Source organism: Medicago truncatula, chromosome 1, assembly GCF_003473485.1.
Source record: "Medicago truncatula cultivar Jemalong A17 chromosome 1, MtrunA17r5.0-ANR, whole genome shotgun sequence".
Taxonomy (NCBI): Eukaryota; Viridiplantae; Streptophyta; class Magnoliopsida; order Fabales; family Fabaceae; genus Medicago; species Medicago truncatula.
This window is the reverse complement of record NC_053042.1, coordinates 19,886,697-19,908,792: the sequence shown is the minus strand read 5'-3', so window position 1 is coordinate 19,908,792 and position 22,096 is coordinate 19,886,697. Positions and strand designations below refer to the sequence as shown.

Sequence of the window (22,096 nt, the reverse complement as noted above, 5' to 3'; positions counted from 1 at the left end):
TACTACAATGGGAAGGTGAAAACACAATGCAAAATCAAATAAATGAACAATCAAATTCACATAAATTTACAAGGTTCTTCATTTTAGACAAAGCTTTCTTTTCATGTTTCTTATTATCAAACTTCATAGAAGCAGACTACTTGAGGTTCAGAATATACATATAACACAGAAGCATAGTGTGCGCACATATATATATGATTAATAAATATCGCATAAATCTAAAATTTAGAATTAATATTTATAGATAAAGTTGTTAAGCTTTATAATTTCATGTAATCATTGACTATCACAAAGAGATCACTGAAACTAAGATTATTTTTCAATGGAATCTTTAAAATTTACGGTTTATGTTATGAATCTCCAAAAAGTGTCCAACAATCGGTAAGTGTTTCCACATTCTCTTGACTAATGCCAAGGTGTGTTCGAGAGGTGTCCATCCCGTGTCTAAACGGTATGTCCAAAAGGCATTAATATCGGAAGAACATCTGATACATGTACATCACACAATATTATAAAGAGAAATGATATTTGTACAACCACTTTTTACCAACTATCACTCCTCTCTATTATAAAAGGTGTGTACTTTATTATGTGTAACTCTTTTCCTTTAATTTCCAGAGATGGCTTGTTCAGCCATTCGGAAGAACGACTCAAATATCATTTTCATTCTTTTGTTGGTATATTCTTGCAATAGCTTGAACTCTTCATCCGTTTTCTGGCAGCACATTCTCTTTAACTCGTGCTATAGAGGAAATCACAAGTATAGAGAGAAAATGGATTGACATTGTATATTGAATGATTACAAAGGAAGGATTACAAATATATATACGGTTTGTGTGAAAGAGAAGTCTCTAACTAACCGTAACAGAAGTTTCTAACTAACTGTAACAGCCCTTAACCAATCATAACTAACTGTAACTAGAGTTAGTTTATCAGTTAAGTCTGGTTCTAACGTACAGAATACAGCTGGCTTGCATATCAAGTTACTGTATTAAGGCTTAGTATCTAATACCCCCACTGTAAGATAATGGAATTGCTTGCCTTTTCATTATGTGAATAGAATATATTTATACATGTGTAGATCAACTATCTAATTAGGATACAACATAATTACAGGGAAAATAATTATACCTAATTATGACTAATATTTTATTCGATCTATCACACCCCGCAGTCGAAACGGGAAGTTCACGAACGCTTTGACCGGTCCAGAAATCATCAAAGAGAATATGAGGAAGCCCTTTGGTGAAGATGTCTACAATCTGGTGTCTTGAGAGAACATGAAGAACACGTGCCTGACCACGAGCTACTTTTTTCCGAACAAAATGAACGTCCATCTCAATGTGTTTGGTACGCTGATCCTGCACAAGATTACCAGATAGGTAGATAGCACTAACATTGTCACAATATACCGGAGTGACTTGAGGAATGGGAAAGTGAAGCTCCAATAGAATATTGTGAATCCAACATGATTCGGAGACAAAGTTTGCAACACCCCTATATTCAGTTTCAGCACTAGAACGAGAAAGAGTGGCTTCCTTTTGGAAGACCAAGAGATAAGGTTGTTACCGAGAAAAAGACAATACTCAGATGTTGAGCGTCGAGTGTCGGGACATCCACCCCAATCAACATCCGTGTAATCCAAAGTGTATGGTAACCTGTACATAACACAATATTCGCTTGAGAGCAATCATGTGTTCTGTGCTGGGTGCATCCATGTGAAGACAAATTTTTTGAACGGCATAAGAGATGTCAGGTCTAGTGATTGTGAGGTACTGTAAGGCTGCAATATAAAGAAGGAACCTCGTAAGGTTTGCCAGAAGAGGTACTGAGTTTCTGCTTAGTATCCACAGGAGTGGCTAACGGTTTGCAAGATGTCCTGTCAGCCTGCTCGATGATCTCAAAAGCGTATGTGCTTTGACTGAGAAAAATTGCACCAGGATGACGAGATACAGCAATACCCAAAAAAGAACTCAGGGGCCCCAAGTCCTTCAATGCAAACTCAGATGCTAGGAGTGACATAATTTATAGCCTGTTAGCTTACGATACAAAACATTTGATAATTCTAAAGCTTAGAACAATATCGATTGTTGAACGGCTTGAATATCGCACCAGTCCCTGTGGAGACGATAGCAAAAATACTTACTTTTGATACTACATCATGTTGGTGACTAATTTTGAAGTGTTTTCACAAGGAAGAATGTTTAACAGATAAGTTGCCATGTGAAGTGCATGATGCCAAAATGGCGGGTGAATAGAAGAATGAGCTAGCATAGTGCGGAACATGTTTTTAACGATTCTTATTTTATGTTCCACTTTCCCATTTTGTGAGCATGTGTGGGGACAAGAAAAACGAAAAATAAGGCCATGATAAGTGCAATATAGTATTGTTGAAAAAGCTCATTATTATATTCACCGTCATTGTCACATTGAAAGGATTTGACTTTTTGTAAAAATTAAGTGTGAATGAGTTGAGTATGTGATTTGAACGTTTCAAATACATGAGATTTTTTGCTAATGGGAAAAGTCCACAGAAAATTTGTAAAATCATCTAAAAATAAGACATAATATTTATGACTAGCGGAACTTAAAATTGGAGACGTCCACAAATCACTATGCAGAATATCAAAAGGCATCAATGTCGTAGTTTGAGAATTAAAAAATGGCAATTTAACTTGTTTTCCTAAAACACAAGAGTCACAAACAATAGAAGAATTAAAATGTTCACAACATATGAATTTATTTTTGCGAAGAGAAATTAAAATAGACACGCCAGGGTGACCAAGGCGACTATACCAAACACTTGACGTGAGACGGGCAAAACTTGGATAAGTGGTGACTAGATATAGATCGCCATTGCTGTCACATCTGAGAAGAGTGATCCCCGTCTAAAAATCAGAGAGAGTAAAGCCAAAAGAGTCAAAGGAAGCATAAACATTGTTATCAGTTGCGAGTCATCTCACATAAATTAGATTTATAATAATTTTCGGGGCATGCAGGACATGGTTAAGGTGAAGAGGTTGGTGAGATGTGGCTATTTGTGTGTGTCCAGTGCCGTGAATTGGAATTCCATGACCACTGCCAACAATAACTTTCTGATTACCTTGTAATGCAGTTGTGTGAGATGTTGCGCCAGTATCCTTGTACCAATGATTATCAGGAGTGTGAAGGGACATGGTGTGCATAGCTACCTTAATGTCTGTCGGTGTCCATTGGGAGGTGGGATACATGCACGGAGGCATAGCCCTAGGAGGTGGAGTCCAACCCCATGGTTTCTAGGATGCGTACTGCTATTGTTGCTGCCAAGGTGGAGTGGACCATGGTGACGGGGCATTGGGAGCTCCAGATTGAGGTGCACTATAGTTGCCACGTCCCCCTCCACGACCCTGGTTGCCACAAAAGCGAGAGCGGTTGCCGGAACGTCGTTGGCCACACTGAGAGGTGTCTTCAGAAGGTTGTGACTCAGTTGTGTGTATGGCAGCATGAGAGTCGGTGAGTTCCATTTTTGCCATACCAGCTTCTTCCAAGGTGAGCATGGAGCGAGCCTGATTGAATGCAGGAAGAGAGTTGCTCTGGCAAATCAAAGTGACAACACTACAGTAAGCTTATGGGAGACCAAATACTAGTCAAAGGACCAGACGATGGTTGTTGACAGGTGAACTGACATATCTCAACTTGTCAGAGAGCATTTTAAGACGCTGATAGTAAACAGAGACATTAGGAAAATCCTCCATGTGAGTGTGCGAGAATTCTTGCTCAAGAGTGACAACCCTAACATTCTGGTTGTCCTGAAAAATGTTAGCTAAACGATTCCAGGATTCCATAACAGTGCAGTCTGGTTCCAAGATGGTAGTTAGCAGGTCGGTGGAGATTGTGGAGTATATCCACTAAAGGACGGTGGAGTCAAGTGCTCATACTTGACACTGGATGTATCTACTAGTGTGGTCTTGTCCGTAGAAGGGACATTATGATGCAGAACCCGACAAGAATGGGCATGAATGCGGAAAAGTTTGGCCCAATCCGACAAGAATGGGCATGAATGCGGAAAAGTTTGGCCCAAGTATCATATTGGTCTTTCTCCATCTCAAGAACAATGGGAATATGGTTCTTGATGTTGGAAGCAGCAAGGGCTGGATGAAACTCGGTTTTGGAGGATAACATGTTGCCGGAATTACGACCAAAGGACTTTGTGGATTTGTTGTTGTTGTCACTATGATCAGACTCAGACATCTCATGACTGAGAGAAAGGATATGAACGGTGGCGGCAGGGCAGAAAAAGTCTGCGTGCGGTGGCGGTGGGTCAGAAGGTCTGTGGCGACGGTTGCAAGGTATTAGACTTGTGGTTGCAATGGCGGGGCAGAAGGTCTGCGGCAGCTGCAGGGTAGGAGACCTGCGGCGGCGGCTGTTTTTATGGGTGAGGGTTGGAGAGAAAGAAAACAGACATTAAGGGATCGATTAGGGTGATACCATGTAAGATAATGGAATTGTTTGCTTTTTCATCATGTGAATAGAATATATTTATACATGTGTAGGTCAACTATCTAATTATGATACAACATAATTACAGGAAAATAATTATAACTAATTATGACTAATATTCTATTCTATCACCAGCAAGGTGTTACAATCTTTTGCTTACCCTCTCATCCATCATCATTGAAGGATGTGGCTACTTCTATATATTTCAATTTTTTAAATTGATTTTGTCTGGATTGATTTGATCAAAAGCAAAATGGATGTGAAGTAATTTATGTTTGGATACACTTAGAAGTTATTAATATCAGCTTCAACTAAACTCAATTCTTAATAGAAGCATTGACTTCACACAAAACAATCCAAACAACTTTATAGCTTTGGCAACGATCAGGTTTGGATGCTAGAAATGCGTGTCTATGCGTCTAAACTCCAAACCAAACATATACTTAATCAATTGAACATTTCATCAGTTATATGCTTACAAATTATGTCAAGCATAATTAGTTGACCATATATTTTTCTTCCATCTACACAAATGATGCCAATATTACAGAAGAAGACTTTGGCCTATAAAGGGGACAAAAGGCACTGACCTAAGAAATAATGTTGTCGAGGCACTTCCCAATTTTTATGAAGATCCGTTGTACCGTGATAGATTATCTAATGTAGTTAACGTTCCTTCATTCAGAAATATGCAGAATAGACTAATACGTATTCGAGCATCGAATGGGCATATGACTTGATCTTTACATAGAACGAGTGCTGAGCAAGTCATTCAGAACCCGGATCATGTTTAATCGTCTCTACAGAGCAGTAACACTGCAAAGAGGAAGCTAAAGAGCTAGGACTATAGATTAAAACTCATGGTGATTTTTACAAGGACAAATTACACCAACGAAGGAAAAAAGAAGAATAAAAAACAGTTGAAATTTTGCATGGACTTTCGTAAAGTGCATAAAATATGGCAATATAAAATGTCATATAATATGGCAATATGCTTCATAATTCATCCATCCATGTGAGTGTTCTAGTTGGACCCATGGTCATGTGAAGAGAATGTCATTCAATCATCTTTCGTAACATTGATTCCATTTTCTCTCTGTCCTTGCACATGCTGATCAAGTCCATGTACTTCATTGCATCATTAGGTGAGAGCCCTTCAACAAGGAACTTTAACAACCCACTATGTGTTGCTTGCATCACATCAAAACATTGCTCTAGTGCTCTCTTATCTTGCTCTTTGCTCAACTCCACTGCCTCCATTAATGGAAGTAATTCCAAATCCTCTTCCATGAAGTGTTGTTTGCATTGTTCCTAAAGAAATTGGATCCAAAATATCTATCTAATTTAGACATCAAGTTCATATCTATTTAAGTAAGATAAACAATTACAATATATTTTCCTATTTTAAACATAAATGAAGTATGAAAACTTCCCTTTTCTCTACTACAATTAGATATTCTAAAAGTTCTTTCCCAACAAAAAATAATATGTCCCAAAGTTGCTTTCCATTGACAAAATGTGTATGGAAAATATTCACATAAATAAAGTTCCAAATGAACTAGGTATAGTTACAAAACCATTATATACTTGTCTCCATATAATTTATTCTTAGGAATTAGACTTATTTACCTGAAATGAATTGAGCTTGATAGAAAGATTGTACAAAGTCTCACTGTAATTGGGGCTTCCTGAGTCTAAAACCTCAATAGATTTGATGATTTCTTTGATGCCATTCATGATAGGCAGGTCCCTAGCATGTTCCTCCTTTGCAGCCTTAGATAGCCCTGCATTCACATTAACTCTGTCACGTGGCTCGAATATTGCTTCAAATGCAAGCAATCTTCTTTTTCTTTGTGTTTTAATAAATGCTGAAATCCTACTAACAAACTATCAACTATTTTGATCTTAAAATGCAATCACTCTTTTGATCTTATTAAGAAGACAATTAGCTATCAGACAAGTAGGAGCTCCCCATAAACTCTAATTAAACACCCATCGCTATAAGTTCTCTAGACTTTTTTAAACTTTTGAAAGTCATAATGCACACAATTATGCTATATTTAGTGTGTAGATCTAGACTTGCTAATATACAGTTTTTTTTATGTTAAACATCCTATTCTTGTAGTAAATAATCTATGTAATTTGGAATTCAATTAAGATGTAACTAAGTTTGACCAAAAGTTATTACACCCATAGATTGAAATGAACTATCCCTAATCTATTGGTCTTTTAATCAACTTTTGTGACCATAAACTCAACCCAGCCATTTGATTCTCATGGTGTATACAGTTTGAATACTCTTTTTCATAGTGTCAATACTACGCAACTGTGAAGCACGGACACTCCTTGAATTAGGTGTATTCTGATGTCACCGCACATATAATTACACTGAATTATGTGATTTTCTCAAATTATCAGCAGTGTCGACGTATCAGTGCCTGTGCTGTGTCCGGTGTCCGCGTTCGTGCTCATAGCTATGGAGCAATACACTAATTAGTAATTGTAGTAATTAAATTGAAATTCTTTGTCCACAAGTACTAGTTCTACTAGTCCAAGACAAAAATGCTGAAATTGTTGGACTCAACGCCATGATCGGGATTCGAGTTTGAATGGCTATTTGTCATTTCGTCTACTTAAAATTAAAATTTTGTAGTGCAATCTATTTTTGTAGTGTACCTCGATCAGCTCTATCAAAAATAGGGAAGAGAACTCTCTCTTCCATTTGAGCATGCTCCATCATCACTTCCAGCAACTGAGAGTAGCTCCTTCCAAATTTCTTCACCTCCATCTTCCAACTCCCCATCTTCGGATCAACGGCCTTCCTCCCTCCACGTGTTGCCAGATCCTCAGCCCATCTCACCAACCTCTCCAAATGCCACGTCACGCTCTTATGCTGCAACCGCGTCACTCTCACCATCAACGACGTCGTTGCATCCTCGCTCTCAACACCTCCACTCACCGGCACCACCGACGACGACGGTTCTTCCGCCGATAGGTCCGGAAACCGCGCGTCGATAAACCTTAGAAGCGCGTCGCGGGAGCCTGACTCGAACTCCGACCTCATTGGAACCGTTATTGAATTCTCCCAGTTAGGTTGTAACCCACGCGCCGCCGTTTTATACGGCGGCGGTGACTGTCTGGAAGGTGGAATGACGTCCGAGGAAGTGGTATTTTGGAGAATGGCGAAGCGAATGTATGTAGAGAAAATACTGTCCGGCGTGCCGTGTAGACGGACGGTGGGGTATTCGGTGGCTCCGTCGTTGGGTAAAATCTCCGCCGTGAGTTTTTCAGTTGAGTTTATACAGTTTCCCATTAGTGAGAAGGATTAGATTGCAATTAATGTGGATTTAGGGGAAGAAAACAGAAAACAGGGAAATGGTGTTAGAATCAGAATGTTGGTGGGTGAAAGCAACTTTGGGAAGAAAGAATGGAAAATAAGTTGTGTGTAGTTTGATGTGTAAATGAAGTGAAGGCGACAAGAAGATAGTAGAGTGTGCTAACATGTGGGTTGGCTTAGAGATGAAGCAATGAATCATTTCACGTGAAAGAAAGTGTTAGTGTGCTCTCTATGAGGTGAAGTGATGTGTCATCTATTGTTGTGACATAGTAACCACATCCATGCCACGCACGTGGGTGGTATAAATGGATCCTATATAATATATTAAATGTTTAAATATGTATTTCATTCTTGTAATTATGGATCGTTTAAAAATTCGTTCATGTATTCGCTAATCCTTGCAAACTAACTTTGCAATCATTAATCATTTAAAAGTTCGTTCTTTGACCAACTTAATCACTACCATGTCACTAATTTGATGACGTGACAATCACTGTCACACATGAAATTTCAATTTTACCCTCAAGAAAAGGATAAAATATTGAAGAAAGAATTGGAAACCCAGGGGTAAAATTGGAATTTCATGTGTGACAGTGATTGTCACGTCATCAAATTAGTGACATGGTAGTGATTAAGTTGGTCAAAGAACGAACTTTTAAATGATTAATGATTGCAAAGTTAGTTTGCAAGGATTAGCGAATACATGAACGAATTTTTAAACGACCCGTAATTATAAGGATGAAATACATATTTAAGCCTATATTATATTACTACATACTTCTCAATTATTTAAACCATTCAACTACATTTTTTAAATATCCATACCACTTCTCCAAAACTCTAAAATAGATCCCACTTATCTTACAATATACTATTAATTAAAAGAAATAAAACTCAAAAGTATTCAAAATCTGACATAGTTTAACTACTCAATTCTAAAGCCAATTATTCATGATATTATGACACAAGAACGTTGGTTATTGTAATACCACCCATATGGATAGGGCGATGTGTGATGTTTTCTTTTTCTTAGAAAACAAAATAGATTCTTTGCAGTTCGCATACTTTATCTAATATATATACAATTACAAATATGTTTTTATCATGGGATTTAGAAGTTATCATATCACATTTGATCAAATGCTTATGAATTTAACTGTGGAAACAAACACCCAATGGTGCAATACCATCGATTACTAAGACATGTCTTAATTATTATCTATATACTAATAAGAAAATAAATGTCCCTTGAATTTACCATTTTGCCCCTATAAGGGGCAATTTGGTATTCTACTTATTGGTTGAGTTTTTTTTTTTTTAACAATGGCATATGAATTTCCATTTTTGCCCCTAACCAATTTTTTTTTAATTATTTTCTAATTTTTATATTTTTAATAACATTTAATTATTTTCCAATTTTTATATTTTTAACTTTTGCAATTTTTTATACCAAATTCAGTTGTTTCTACATTGCCGTTGTGGGAGATTAAAGTATCGTTTGACCCGACAGTTTTCAAACTTCTCTACATTTTTAAGGAGAAGTTAGGTCAAACACAATATCAATTAAGTACTTACTAAAAAAAGTACTTTTTTTGAACGCATAAAATTGAATGGAATAAACTTTGACCAGAAGATGTTGAATGTTACTTTAAAAAACTACTTCTCGACAATTTATTTCACAAACACCTCTTTTCAACTTACGCCGAGAACCTTTTCTTTATTTTTTAATATTATATTTTTTTTAACAATGGCCTATGAATTTCTATTTTTGCCCCTAACCAATTTTTTATAATTATTTTCTATTTTTTATATTTTTAATAACTTTTAATTATTTTCCAATTTTTAAATTTTTAACTTTTTCAATTTTTTCTCCCAAATCCAGTTGCTTCTACATTGCCGTTGTGGAAGATTAAGGTATTGTTTGACCCGACATTTTTCAAACTTCTCTACATTTTTAAGGAGAAGTTAGGTCAAACATAATATCAATTAAGTACTTACTAAAAAAAGTACTTTTAGAACAAATAGGTTAAATCTAGGGTTAATATTGCATCACCGGTTAACATTTAGAAATAAGAGATGACATTTTGCATAAATTAAATCCAGGGTTAATATAGTAAAGTCACACGAAAAAAAATTAGGTTAAATCTAGAGCTAATATTGCGTCACAGGTTAACATTTAGAAATAAGAGATGTCATTTTACATAAATTAAATCTATGGTTAATATAATTTGTTTAGTAAAATTAAAGAGAAAAATTAGGAGCGATTTGTTTATTTTGATTTCCCTAACAATTAACGTTAACATTTTGATCAAATTAAACATGGTTAATTAAATAGGGTTAATACAGTAAAATTAAGCAAAGAAGTTAGGTTAATTCTAGGGCAAAATTTTGCGTCCGGGTTAACTTTAAGAAATAAAATAAAATAGGTTAAGTATAGCAAGACGGGTTAACATTTATAAGTAAGAGATTAAGTTAAGTATAGCTAGATGGGTTAACGGTTATTCCTTTTCAAAAAAACAGCATATAATTGGGAACATACTTTTATTTTACTTTAGATAAACATTAAATGCAAAAGTGTGGAGGGAAAAATTAGGTTAAAATTAGAGATGACATTTTGCATAAATTAAATCTAGCGTTAATATAGTAAAGTCACGCGAAAAAATAGGTTAAATCTAGGGTTAATATTGCATCACGGGTTAACATTTAGAAATAAGAGATGACATTTTGCATAAATTAAATCTAGGGTTAACATAGTAAAGTCACACGAAAAAATTAGGTTAAATCTAGGGTTAATATTGCGTCACGGGTTAACGTTTAAAAATAAGAGATGACATTTTGCATAAATTAAATCTAGGGTTAATATAGTAAAGTCACACGAAAAAATTAGGTTAAATCTAGGGTTAATATTGCGTCACGGGTTAACGTTTATAAATAAGAGATGACATTTTGCATAAATTAAATCTAGGGTTAATATAAATTGTTTAGTAAAATTAAGGAGAAAAATTAGAAGCGATTTGTTTATTTTGATTTCCCTAACAATTAACGTTAACATTTTGATTAAATTAAATAGGGTTAATACAGTAAAATTAAGCAAAGAAGTTAGAATAAATTTTGGGCAAAATTTTGCGTTCGGGTTAACTTTAAGGAATAAGATATTATAATAGTTGTTATGTTATTTTTTATGTAGTGTTTTAGGCTCTGTGTTACAAAATTTTGGTTTACGCAACTTTGATTTTCACATTTAAAAAGGACAACAATTTTCCGTAATTTATAAGATTTCTCATTCGAAACTAAATTTTAAAAAAATACGTTATTCAACCCGTGCAAAGCACGGGTTTGTAACTAGTTTTTACTAAAATACATGTCTCACTTATGTATGATATAATTGATCTCGTAGGCAAATAAATAATTGTATAAATGGTATTGGAAGTTGAGATGAGAGTAAAAGAATGGTTCTGGTATAAGGTGTTGGAAAATTAATATGGGGTTAAAATGTGGAGTGGTGAAGTGAAGGGGGCGGAGTATTGATTTGGTAAGCTGGAGAAATATTTTAAACTATAAATGGGAAAATGGTTTGCTGAATGGAATTGATTTTTCTAATCATCTATCAAAGGTGGCTGGAGTGGGTGTGTTACTTTGGCATGAGGCATGAGTCATAGGTAGATGGTGTAGCGTTGAAGGAGAGTTACAATAGGCTTTTTAATCTTGTAGTTAATAAAATTGTAATTGCGAAACAAATGACATCCCTAAGAAAAAACACTACAGCTACGATTGTATCAGAGTTCTACTGTATTATATGATCCGTTCTAAAAACACACATTTAATATGGTAAGAGACCACATTACGACGGTATTGTGCCCACTCAAATATGTTGTTTTATCATTCTAACCTGTAACTTCTCTAAGCGCATAAAATATTGAAAGAGACTATATTTTTAAGAACATTCTTATTTCTGAAGGGACGATATATCTCGTAAGGGACCATGATTTAAGAATATTCATAATTCTGAATGGACATAAATTATAAAAGGGACCATGCTCTTAAGATAAATCTTAATTTCAAATGGATTATGGTCTTAAGAACACTCTTTAAATCTGAAGAGACAAAAATGAAAGAGGGAGAAATTGGCTCAGAAGTGCATCGAGCAGACAAAGGGAGAAGAGAGCAGAGTGCTTCATAACTCACTAGAACAGTTGTTGTGTGGATTAGTGAGGGTGGAACACTCATCATATAATGAAAGAACCAATGAAGTAACCTAAATGGAGGTTCGAGAAACCAGTGTGGAATCAATGACATGATCTTGTCTCACTAATTGCACATCAATGACAATAGTTGACTTGCACTAATCAATGGAGGGTGCACACTTGTGTGTACCAGACACGCATAGCTCGTGTTTATTGCATGTTGGTGTGTACCAAAACCATAACTTTTGAAAAAAAATAATTAATTAAATTCTAAGGTTTCGGGTCATTAAAGATAGGCTCAAATATGTAATAAGTTGACGAATTTTTGATTTTCTTATTCATATCTTTTGCCCGTAATATTTCATTTTCATATCAACACCTCTTTTTTTTGAAGAAGCTTCATATCAACACCTCTTAATTTTCATGTTCAACTCAAAATTCATAATCCAACAACACAAACCCATCATTAACATAAAAAAAAAAAATCCTAAATTTCCATAAAATTTATTAAACAAATAGCATAAAGATTTTGTAATAAAAAATGATTTTTTGTATGAACCTTAATAGTTTGTTGCATCCAGCTTCAAATGCGACATTAAACCGCATCAAAGCACAAGAACTATCTAAATTCACAAACACGATTTCTATAGCGCAAATCCAATTATAACCAACAGAAGATTCAATTTCTTCATTCTATAATTGATTATCTTCAAAACATAGAAAATTAATCAACCATAAAACTAGAAATCGAAAGAAAAACATCATTTTCTTAGATTTTCTTCTCCTCACTCTCATCCCTCGTCATTTCATTCTCTTTAACAACTTTCGAATGACAACCACATATCTCTTGACTCTCTTTCTCGTCGTATCTCTTCCTCATCACTGTATCTCTTTCTCCTCGTCATTAACATCATGGATTTTTCTTCTACCATCTCTTTCTCATCACCATTATCGTCGATTTGCCTTCTACCATTTGAGACTATTGTTGCTTTTTTGTTCTTGTTGTTTTTTGATTGATTTTTCTGTGATTATTTCTTGTTTTGTTCTTGAGAATTGCAAAGGAGAAACCTTTTTCAAACACGTTCACTGCATTTTTTTTTGCTTGTGAAGAATAAGAAATAGCTTTCAAGTTTATGATTTTTAATAGGTTAAATAAAAAATTTGGGATCTACCTTTCTCAATATTCTTCTATGTTGTACTCAAATTTGAACTCGGATGGTTGTGACGTAGAGAGTTTGCAGGATTTCTTGGTTTGAGTTTGTTAGTTTGAACGAAAAATGTTTTATGGGTTTTCCATAATGATGACGAAGATTGTTGTATGAGTTTGAGTTGATGATGAATAAGGATTTATGGGTTTACGTTTGTTAGTTGGAAGGGAATGGTTTTGGGTTTTTCGTTTGATTTTGTTGATGATGGATTTAGACGTTTGTCAGGGTTGTGGAGGTTGTTGTTGGTGGTGGTGGTGGTGATGATGAACAAGTTCTTGGGTTGTTGTTCCTGGTCTAGGTTATCGTGATGCAGAGACTTCATCCACTAAGAAAAGAATGCCGTAAAGAATAAAAAGAAACATAATATAAGCCTATTTACAATAGTATCTTAATTTATTCTTATTTTCTCTCTCACTAAGAAAATAATTGCAAAAATATTTGACCAAAAGAATGTGGAATTGTTGAAGTTTGTAGCCTAGTTAATTATACCTCCATTATCTTTGCTATTAAATCAATGAGGGATATCAAACTTTGATTAAGTATGGATATTGCATGAAATAGATAAAAGACATCAATTAATTGCAATTTTTTTTAGGGAAAGTTGATACAAAACAAAGAATACACCATTGGATAAGATCATCATATTGCCAATAATTACTCATTAATTTAAATCAACTACTAGATATAATTGATCCTCTAAGTCTCTTCATCATCAATGTTTATCAATGATGACCCTTTCTGGACTTGATAGATCTAACCCTAAAACTGAAAAAGGATTATAGTATTCTCTGCAATGATTTTCAATGATGACCCTTTCTGGTCTCAATGATTCTCTACAAAGAGGACAAGTGTGGTTTTTGAAAGCAACCCATTTATCCAAACAATGTCTATGATACATATGATCACACTTCAATACTCTAATATCATCTCCTTCTTCTATTTTGCATAGACACACAACACATTCTACATCTTTCTCTGAGTCAGGGATGGATTCATAATTGCATATATTATACATTTCTCCAATTATTGGAAAATGAGAATCATGGAGCTTATAGAATGGATAATATGTAAGAAAATCTATTGCCCATTTTAGATGAGTGTATACTAGAGTTAAATACTCCATGACCATAAGAAAATCTTTCTTGTTTTGTGGTTGAAAGAAATGGGAACTTTTGGTGATATTTATAAACAAATGGGTGGTATAGATTGTGGAAATATAGATAAAAAAAAAATCATAGACTAAGGTCAACTAGTGACAGCTTATTTTGGAACTGAAAGCACATGCTTGATTTTATATTTCTTGTGCGATGTTCTTAAACAGCTGTTGAAATATTAAATTAGAGTTGTATTTTTTTGATAATCTAATATATAAGAATCATTTAATTTTAAAAAAAAATAAAAAAATAAAATGATTATGATGATATTTGAATAGGCTAGTTAGAGAGTTTTTTTTGACTCGTGATAAATCATGTTCTTCATGTGACAAGACTAATAATATATACAGTATAGTGTAGTATAAAATATAAATAGAAATGGTGGTCAGCAAATACTTGCCACGTTTTTTGTGTGAGAAAGCGTAAATGATGCAAATGTATTTAGACTTTAGAGATATAAAATAGACACGTTCTGAGGAGAGAGAAACCATTGCCCAAGAAAGAAAAGAAAGGTACGTTCTAATTATTTTTGGAAATAAAGTACTCCCTCCATCCCATCCCAAATTGTATGTTATTTTAAAAAAAAAAAATTGTTTTAAATTGTATGTCATTTTACAATATCAATAAAATAATAAAGTTATTTTTTCTATTATATCCTTCATTATTTATTACTCTTTCTTCTTTCAATTCTTTCATTCATCTTTTCCATATTATTTATTAAGGACAATTTTGTAAAACAACTTATAATATATATTTCCCACACAATATTAATTACATTTCTTAATATGTGTTAAATGGCCAAAAACGTCGTACAATTTGGGACGGAGGAAGTATGATATTAGGAGAGTTTGAGGAAGTGATTCTCTCCGAAGAAAAGAATTTAAATTTTTTATTTGGAAGCTAGTCTAGCTCCAGGAAAAGAGCAAGTCTTCTATGGTCACAAGACCAAATGTATAGTGTTTTTTTTTTTTTTGTGGTAGCTAGGATTTAAACCTCGAACCTTATATATATTATGCATTGTTCATACTAATTGAGTTAAACTCACAAGAACAAATGTATAATGTTTAGGCACACATACGAAGAGACATTTTTTCTAATAATAGAAAATAAAGTAAAATAAACATTTAGGGAACAAATGTATCATTGTGTGTATGTCTAAACACCATGCATTTGGTCTCGTGACCAATTAAGTATTTCTCCAGGGAAAAAACAATTAACGGGATGATTAATCTTATAGCGTGTACAAGGAGTCTAAGTTGTGGAGATATATTAGGGTGTTTATTGGAGGTCAATGATCATTATTATGACGGGTTAGAAAGAAAAAAACTTTTGTATCAAAAAAAAAAAGGTCAAATGCATCTAAAAGTCCTTTAAGTTTTTCATTTTTTTCAAAGTGGTCCTTTAAGTTTCAAAAGTCCCAAACAAGTCCTTTTAGTTTTTGAATCGTTTCAAACAAGTCATATTGTAGATAGCATAGTTGGTAATTGCTTCCTTGAACTCATCTTTGGTACCAAATCTGCCTCCTAACACCCACTTAAAATTAGTCATCTTTTTAGGCATGACAAATGGTGGATAATGCTCTTTGTTGCTATCATCTGAATCATCACCATCATCCTCTAGAAAGACTTGTTTGAAACGATTCAAAAACTAAAAGAACTTGTTTGAGACTTTTGAAACTTAAAGGACCACTTTGGGACTTTTGAAATTTAAAGGACGACTTTGAGAAAAATGAAAAACTTAATGGACCTTTAGATGTATTTGACCAAAAAAGAAAACTTTGCCTAGAGATTAACTCTAGCCTCTAGGGATTGATATAAAATGGAAGCCACTGTATTCCCACATGAATAGATGTGAAGGAAACTGAAAATCAGCGGTAGTGATTAAAAATAATACACCTAAATGTATTTTTGTGCCTACAAAATTATCAAGCTTCATTTTTCTTTTCCATAAAAAAGTTGTATTTTTCAGTCGCTATAAAATTATCATGCAATGTCTTTTTCTTTTTAAAGAATGCTTATAGCATTTTATTATTAATAAAATGTTTAATACAACGAGGTACACGATAATAAATATTGGAACTAGATGATAATGTGGCAACTTCTGCTAAGGTGTGAGCTATCTTAATTGCTTGTCGCCTACTAAACTCGACCTTAGAGTTTGTAAAATGTGTGGTAAACAATTGTTGGCATGCTGTAAGGATATGACCAGTCTCTGTAACATCCACTCGATTATGATGAAAAGCATCCGCGGTAACCTTTGAGTCGGAGCAAAAATCAACGTGGTCAAAGGACATATGACTCAACCATTCCAAGGCAAGATAAAAAACTAGAGCTTCACCCATGGAGACTGAACACAGTGGGGAAATAGGAATCACTTTAGCTAAGACAAACATACCTTGTCATCTCTTATGGAAATGCCAACCCCCGTGCTGTTCCACTGATCCAAAAATGTGGCGTCCACATTACATTTTACTCTACCATGAGAAGGGGGCTGCCATTGGACCTGATTTGCGCTGAGCTTTCTATAATAACAGGAGCATTCTGATGTCTTTGCCCCGGACCTGATGTGATGCGCGAATCATAATTGGTGCTGCTGCCAGAAGTAAAGTGCAAACTGCTGGTGTTTACAGAATAATTGTTTGCTATCTTTCAATCTTCCAACATTCGAATAGCACGATCCACAACCTGAGCAACCGTTTCCGAATCCCAAAGCTTAAGTTTTGTGTGTTTCCAAAGACTCCAAATATTTGCAACAAAAAGTTGTTTGCTATCAGAAGGCAAATTATGCAGCAGCTGAAACATGGACTCGACTGCTGTCACAATGTGCTGAAGCGCTTGCTGAATCACCTGCCAAAGGCCGCTAGGCTTCCAAACCTGCATTGCGAATGGACAATTAAAAAACACATGATGCAGATCTTTAGAACCAACCTCACACGAAAAACAATTCAACGGACAATGCACCCTTTTATCTTGGAGTCTAACACGCGTAGGAAGACAACCACGACAAATACGCCAGATTAAATTCTTAATTTTCGGCGGGCATTTCAAGCTCCAAATATCATACCAGGTCTTCGAAGATGGGGCGTGTCAACTAAGTCCTCAACACAAAGCTGATATGCACTCTTAACCGAATACACCCCATTCTTTTCTACCTTCCAAACCAATTTATCTTCCGCTACTTGCACTAAAAGAGGTGTGCGAACAATAGATACTACAATATCCGGGCTGAATACTTGTTGTAGCATATCATAATTCCAAGTCTTCGAACTGTGATCAATTAAGCTACTAACAGAGAAATCTCTAACAAAGTGAGCGCCCACAATATTGTCTTCAATTTTGTCCCCATTCGCCAATCAAGGTTCATTAAATATAGGTATTGATTCTCCATTTCCTATACACCCAGCGGCGAAGCTTGCAAAAAATTTATGCAGGAACCAACTATAAAGAAGATTTTTTTTTTATTTTTTAAAACGAACATATATTCTTAAGGATAAAATATATTTTTAGTCACATAAATTATAATTTTTTAGGTTTAGTCCTTAATAAAAATTATTCAATTTTTATCTCAGTTTTTTAAAATTTTACAGAAACAAAGTACTTTTAGTCTTGAATTTAATCTCTAACAAAAAATTAAGGACTAAAATTAACGAATCTTAGAAACTTAACATAAAAATCGCTATTTAGAAACGTTGGGCAAAATGCACCCTCAGGAATCCAATTTCATCAATAATTGACTGTTTAATAATAGATTAATAATGTCTTTTCAAATGTAAATAAATAAGTTATTTGCAAGAAACTCACTATCTATTTAATTTGTCTATGACTATTGTTTTGATAATTTTTATTGTTGAAAAAAGTTTCTCTATTGTTGTTATTGAGATCGGGAGTATCAAAGAAATACAAATATCCATCAATCTTGTAGTAATTTTTTTACTTTATTATTTATGTTAATATTTGCAACGGAATGTGTTTGGGGTAGCTCAATATTTATTATTTGGGGTAGCCGGATAAATATACATACCGACCACTTCAAGAATAATTTTATTTTTGGGGTAGCCAAGGCTAGCCTTCCCATATGAAGGGCTACGCCCCTGTATACACCAACGAGCCCCACCACACACAATAAATCTAGCTTTCAAGATACTTCTCCAAACATAACTCCGGTTATGTCCCAAATTTGCATTCAGGTGATTACTGTTGGGAAAATATCTAGCTTTGAAGATACGAGACACCAAAGAGTTTGGTTCAGGCATGAATTTCCAACCTTGTTTTCCAATCATAGCCAAATTGAATATAGTCAAGTCTTTAAAGCCCATTCCTCTGTGCGTCTTGTGCATAGAAAGCTTCTCCCAGGACAACCAATGTATACCTCGATTCGTAGCACCTCCGGTCACCCACCAGAAAGAATTCATCATTTTTCCTATGGTAGATATTAATGATGTAGTAGCAGAAAAATGATCATCACGAACGACGAGATAGCTTGCAACATAGATTTAATCATCACCTCTCGCCCTGCTTTTGAGAGACACTTGCTACTCCAAGAATTGATTTTTTTGCCAAAAACGGTCTTTGATATAAGAAAAGACAGAATTACGATCTCTTCCCACCATTGAAGGGAGGCCAAGATATTTACATGTGCCCAACACGGCTTGAACACCCATAATAGACGTACTCTCATTCCTCAGATCCTCAAGCACACCTCGACTGTAAAATATTTAAAACTTAGGAAGACTTATGGCTTGCCCCGACGCTGCTTCATACATAGTGAGAATATCTTTCATAATGTGGCCTTGGTGCACTTCTTCTTTGAAAAACATGAAATAATCACCCGCAAAAAGGAGGTGAGTAACCGGCGGATTACCTCTACAGATAGAAGTACCTCCGAGCTCTCCTTGTGCTTCAGCTCACTTGATAAGGCACAAAAGCCCTTCTGCGCATATAATAAAAAGATAAGAGGAAAGGGGGTCCCCTTGTCTCAATCCTCGCCCCGCTATAATAGCACCCACCGCTTCTCTATTCACAAGCACCGAGTAGTCTACCGTCTCTATACACATAGTAATCCACTGCTTATTAAAACCCATCTTGTGCATCACCTCTTTCATGTAATCCTAATCTATCCTGTCGTAGGCCTTCCTGAAGTCGAGCTTAAGAGCTGCACAACCTTCTGTCCCCACGCGTTTTAGTTTTCATGTAATGAATAGCCTCAATGGCAACCATAGCTTCATTAAGTATCGACCAACTTGGAACAAACTCTGACTGACTATCAGATATACATTTAGAAAGCACAACTTTCAATCTATTTGCCAAGACCTTCAAGATCAGTTTACAGAGGAAATTGCAAAGGGGAATGGTCTCCAATTCTTCATGGTAGTCTAAATATTACCTTTTGGAATCAAAGCAATATTCGTAGAATTCAAAGTAACGGGAAATTTTCCGGTCTCAAGCCAATTACAACAATCTTTCACAATAGCATCACTACACAAGTTCCATAAGTGCTGATAAAAACCCGGGTTATACCCATCTAGATCCGGGCATTTATCTGGTTGCATTGAGAAAATAGCCTCTCGAAATTCTTCTCTGGTGAAAGGCGTTGTAAGCTGAGCATTATCCTAATTTGTAATTGAGTGTGGGATAGTATCAAGAATGGGTTCAAGGACACTGTTCTTTTTTTGAAAAAGATCAAAGAAATAATTTTTAGCAACCGTACACATACCACCATTATCATCAAATTTCACCCCATGATCTTCTTCGAGTGAAAGAATGTGGTTCACCTTTTTTCTAGCAGTTGCGGATGCGTGGAAAAATTTATTATTGCGATCGCCATTTTTATACCAAAAAGTTTTAGCACGTTGCTGCCAATACGCGTTATCATGCATGAGGAGCTGTTGCATTTTCTTTCGTAGGTGCAACAGCTGATTTTGATTTTCCCCCATGACAGTGGATCGAAGAGCTTCTAATTGTTTCTTGCAATCAACAATATCCTTCATGTGGATGATTTCCAAAATAATGGAATCACTTTATAACCAAAAGTTGTAACTCTTCACCAAGAGTTGTAACTCTTCATGGGAATCTTTCATATACATTGGAACCTTTGGCAAAGGGGTGCATAATGAACCTTAGCATTGATTCAAGTGTATATGATCATAACCTTTGGTAAAAGGGTGCTTAATGAACTATAACATTGATTCAAGTCAAAGGGGTGCTTTCTCTCATGTGAAGGGTCATGTAATGCACTATAAATGTTTGACATTTGGGCATTAATTTGACACAAAAGCAACATAATTTTGGACAGAGTTTTGTTACATTAACAATATAATTCTCCCTCATTCTCTTACTATAAATCATCCATCAATTCTCTAATGCATGAATGAATTGCTGGAACCATAAATCTGTAAAACACTATTAGGAGATATGCTTGGTGCGGTTGTGCAATACACGTCAAGGAACTCATAATATACTAAGGGGATTCGCTGGTCATTCCTATTGCATCCAATATAGAGTTATTGGTGGGGGTGAATCGAACCTAAAGGTTAGTGTTGCAACCCCATGCGCTTTGAGTTTCACATGCATAACCATTAAACTTTTCAGGTTTCAAGTACAACAGCCTCTTTCCAACGAATTTATGTGCACACTTCATCATATACATCTTTATCATCTTCTTAGTTAAGTTATTGTAGCAGACCTTCAACACAAGTTCTAACAATCTTTAGGTTTGATTTATGACGTATTTGTGGTTAATGACTGTAACGTTCATAGAACGATGGTCACTTGCATTCTTGTTAATGTAAGACGATGGTGAAAGGTACACAGTTTGTTTATATGAATATATGACATGATTGATGATCTATATAAATTTATGGATAATACTAGTATATGTTAAATTTAACATGTGACATTGAATAAATATGCGTGTTTTATATACTATTTAAGTATGTGAATTTTTATAAATATGATGTGTTCTGTTTATAATGCATGCTTATGAATGAGGTGCTTATATTCTTTATATGAATATTGATAATTAGATTGCATTGAATTAAATTAATTCTTTCACTTTATGTGTAATTAGTGGTTTTCTGATTTCTGTTTGAAATTGTAACCAACATGCTGCTTGTCTTTATATATTTAACAACTCCCATTTATATGTGAAATGTTGTGTCGGTTCTTGATCATTTTATGGCCATATGTTTACGGGTTCAAGGGTTCTATTCCAATTGACAATGAACATTGAAAATTTATTCATTAAAGCATAAAATTGTTTTAAAAATCACAAAAAATTGAAACTGATTGGAACCAATAAGCCAAGTTAATGAAAATCAATGTTGTTCCGGTTTTAAACTTGTGTTTTGTTTTATGGAAAAATATAAGAGATAATGTATATGAAGCATCATAAGTTCTTTGCATTTGCGTGACTCAAATAACATGTATAAAAAATAAATAAAATATAAATATGTGATACATGTTTGAACATAGATAGTACTTGCCTATGTAGATTTTCATTCTTGTTGATGTATGAAAATTGTTTGTTTGAGATAGTGCATGTAAATTGTCAAAATATCAGGTGGTTCTTTTAATCAATTATTTGCTTTGTGTAAGAAATTATTATCATTAATATTGTGTTGATATTATATGTGCATGATAATATTATATGTGTAGCATAAAAGAGCCCAACTACAATTGTATCAAAGTCCTATTGCACTATAGGATATGTTCTATATATCTTCAAATATGGTGCTAG

At 34.6% G+C, this 22,096-nt stretch overlaps 2 protein-coding genes across 2 annotated transcripts; both read right to left on the bottom strand.

Moving 5' to 3' along the window:
- Positions 1-3,290: 3,290 nt before the first annotated feature.
- LOC25483236 (uncharacterized) lies at positions 3,291-4,230 on the bottom strand. Its single transcript, XM_024774942.1, has 3 exons — positions 4,036-4,230; positions 3,666-3,788; positions 3,291-3,572 (listed from the first exon to the last, which is right to left on the bottom strand). The coding sequence occupies exons 1-3, from the start codon at positions 4,228-4,230 to the stop codon at positions 3,291-3,293; spliced, it is 600 nt and encodes a 199-aa protein (XP_024630710.1).
- A 925-nt stretch (positions 4,231-5,155) lies between these two features.
- Positions 5,156-8,021, bottom strand: LOC25483235 (uncharacterized). The gene is made up of 3 exons (XM_013611892.3): positions 7,156-8,021; positions 6,109-6,263; positions 5,156-5,790 (listed from the first exon to the last, which is right to left on the bottom strand). Exons 1-3 carry the CDS (start codon positions 7,790-7,792, stop codon positions 5,536-5,538), a joined length of 1,047 nt encoding a protein of 348 aa, XP_013467346.1. The 5' UTR covers positions 7,793-8,021; the 3' UTR covers positions 5,156-5,535.
- Positions 8,022-22,096: the final 14,075 nt, after the last annotated feature.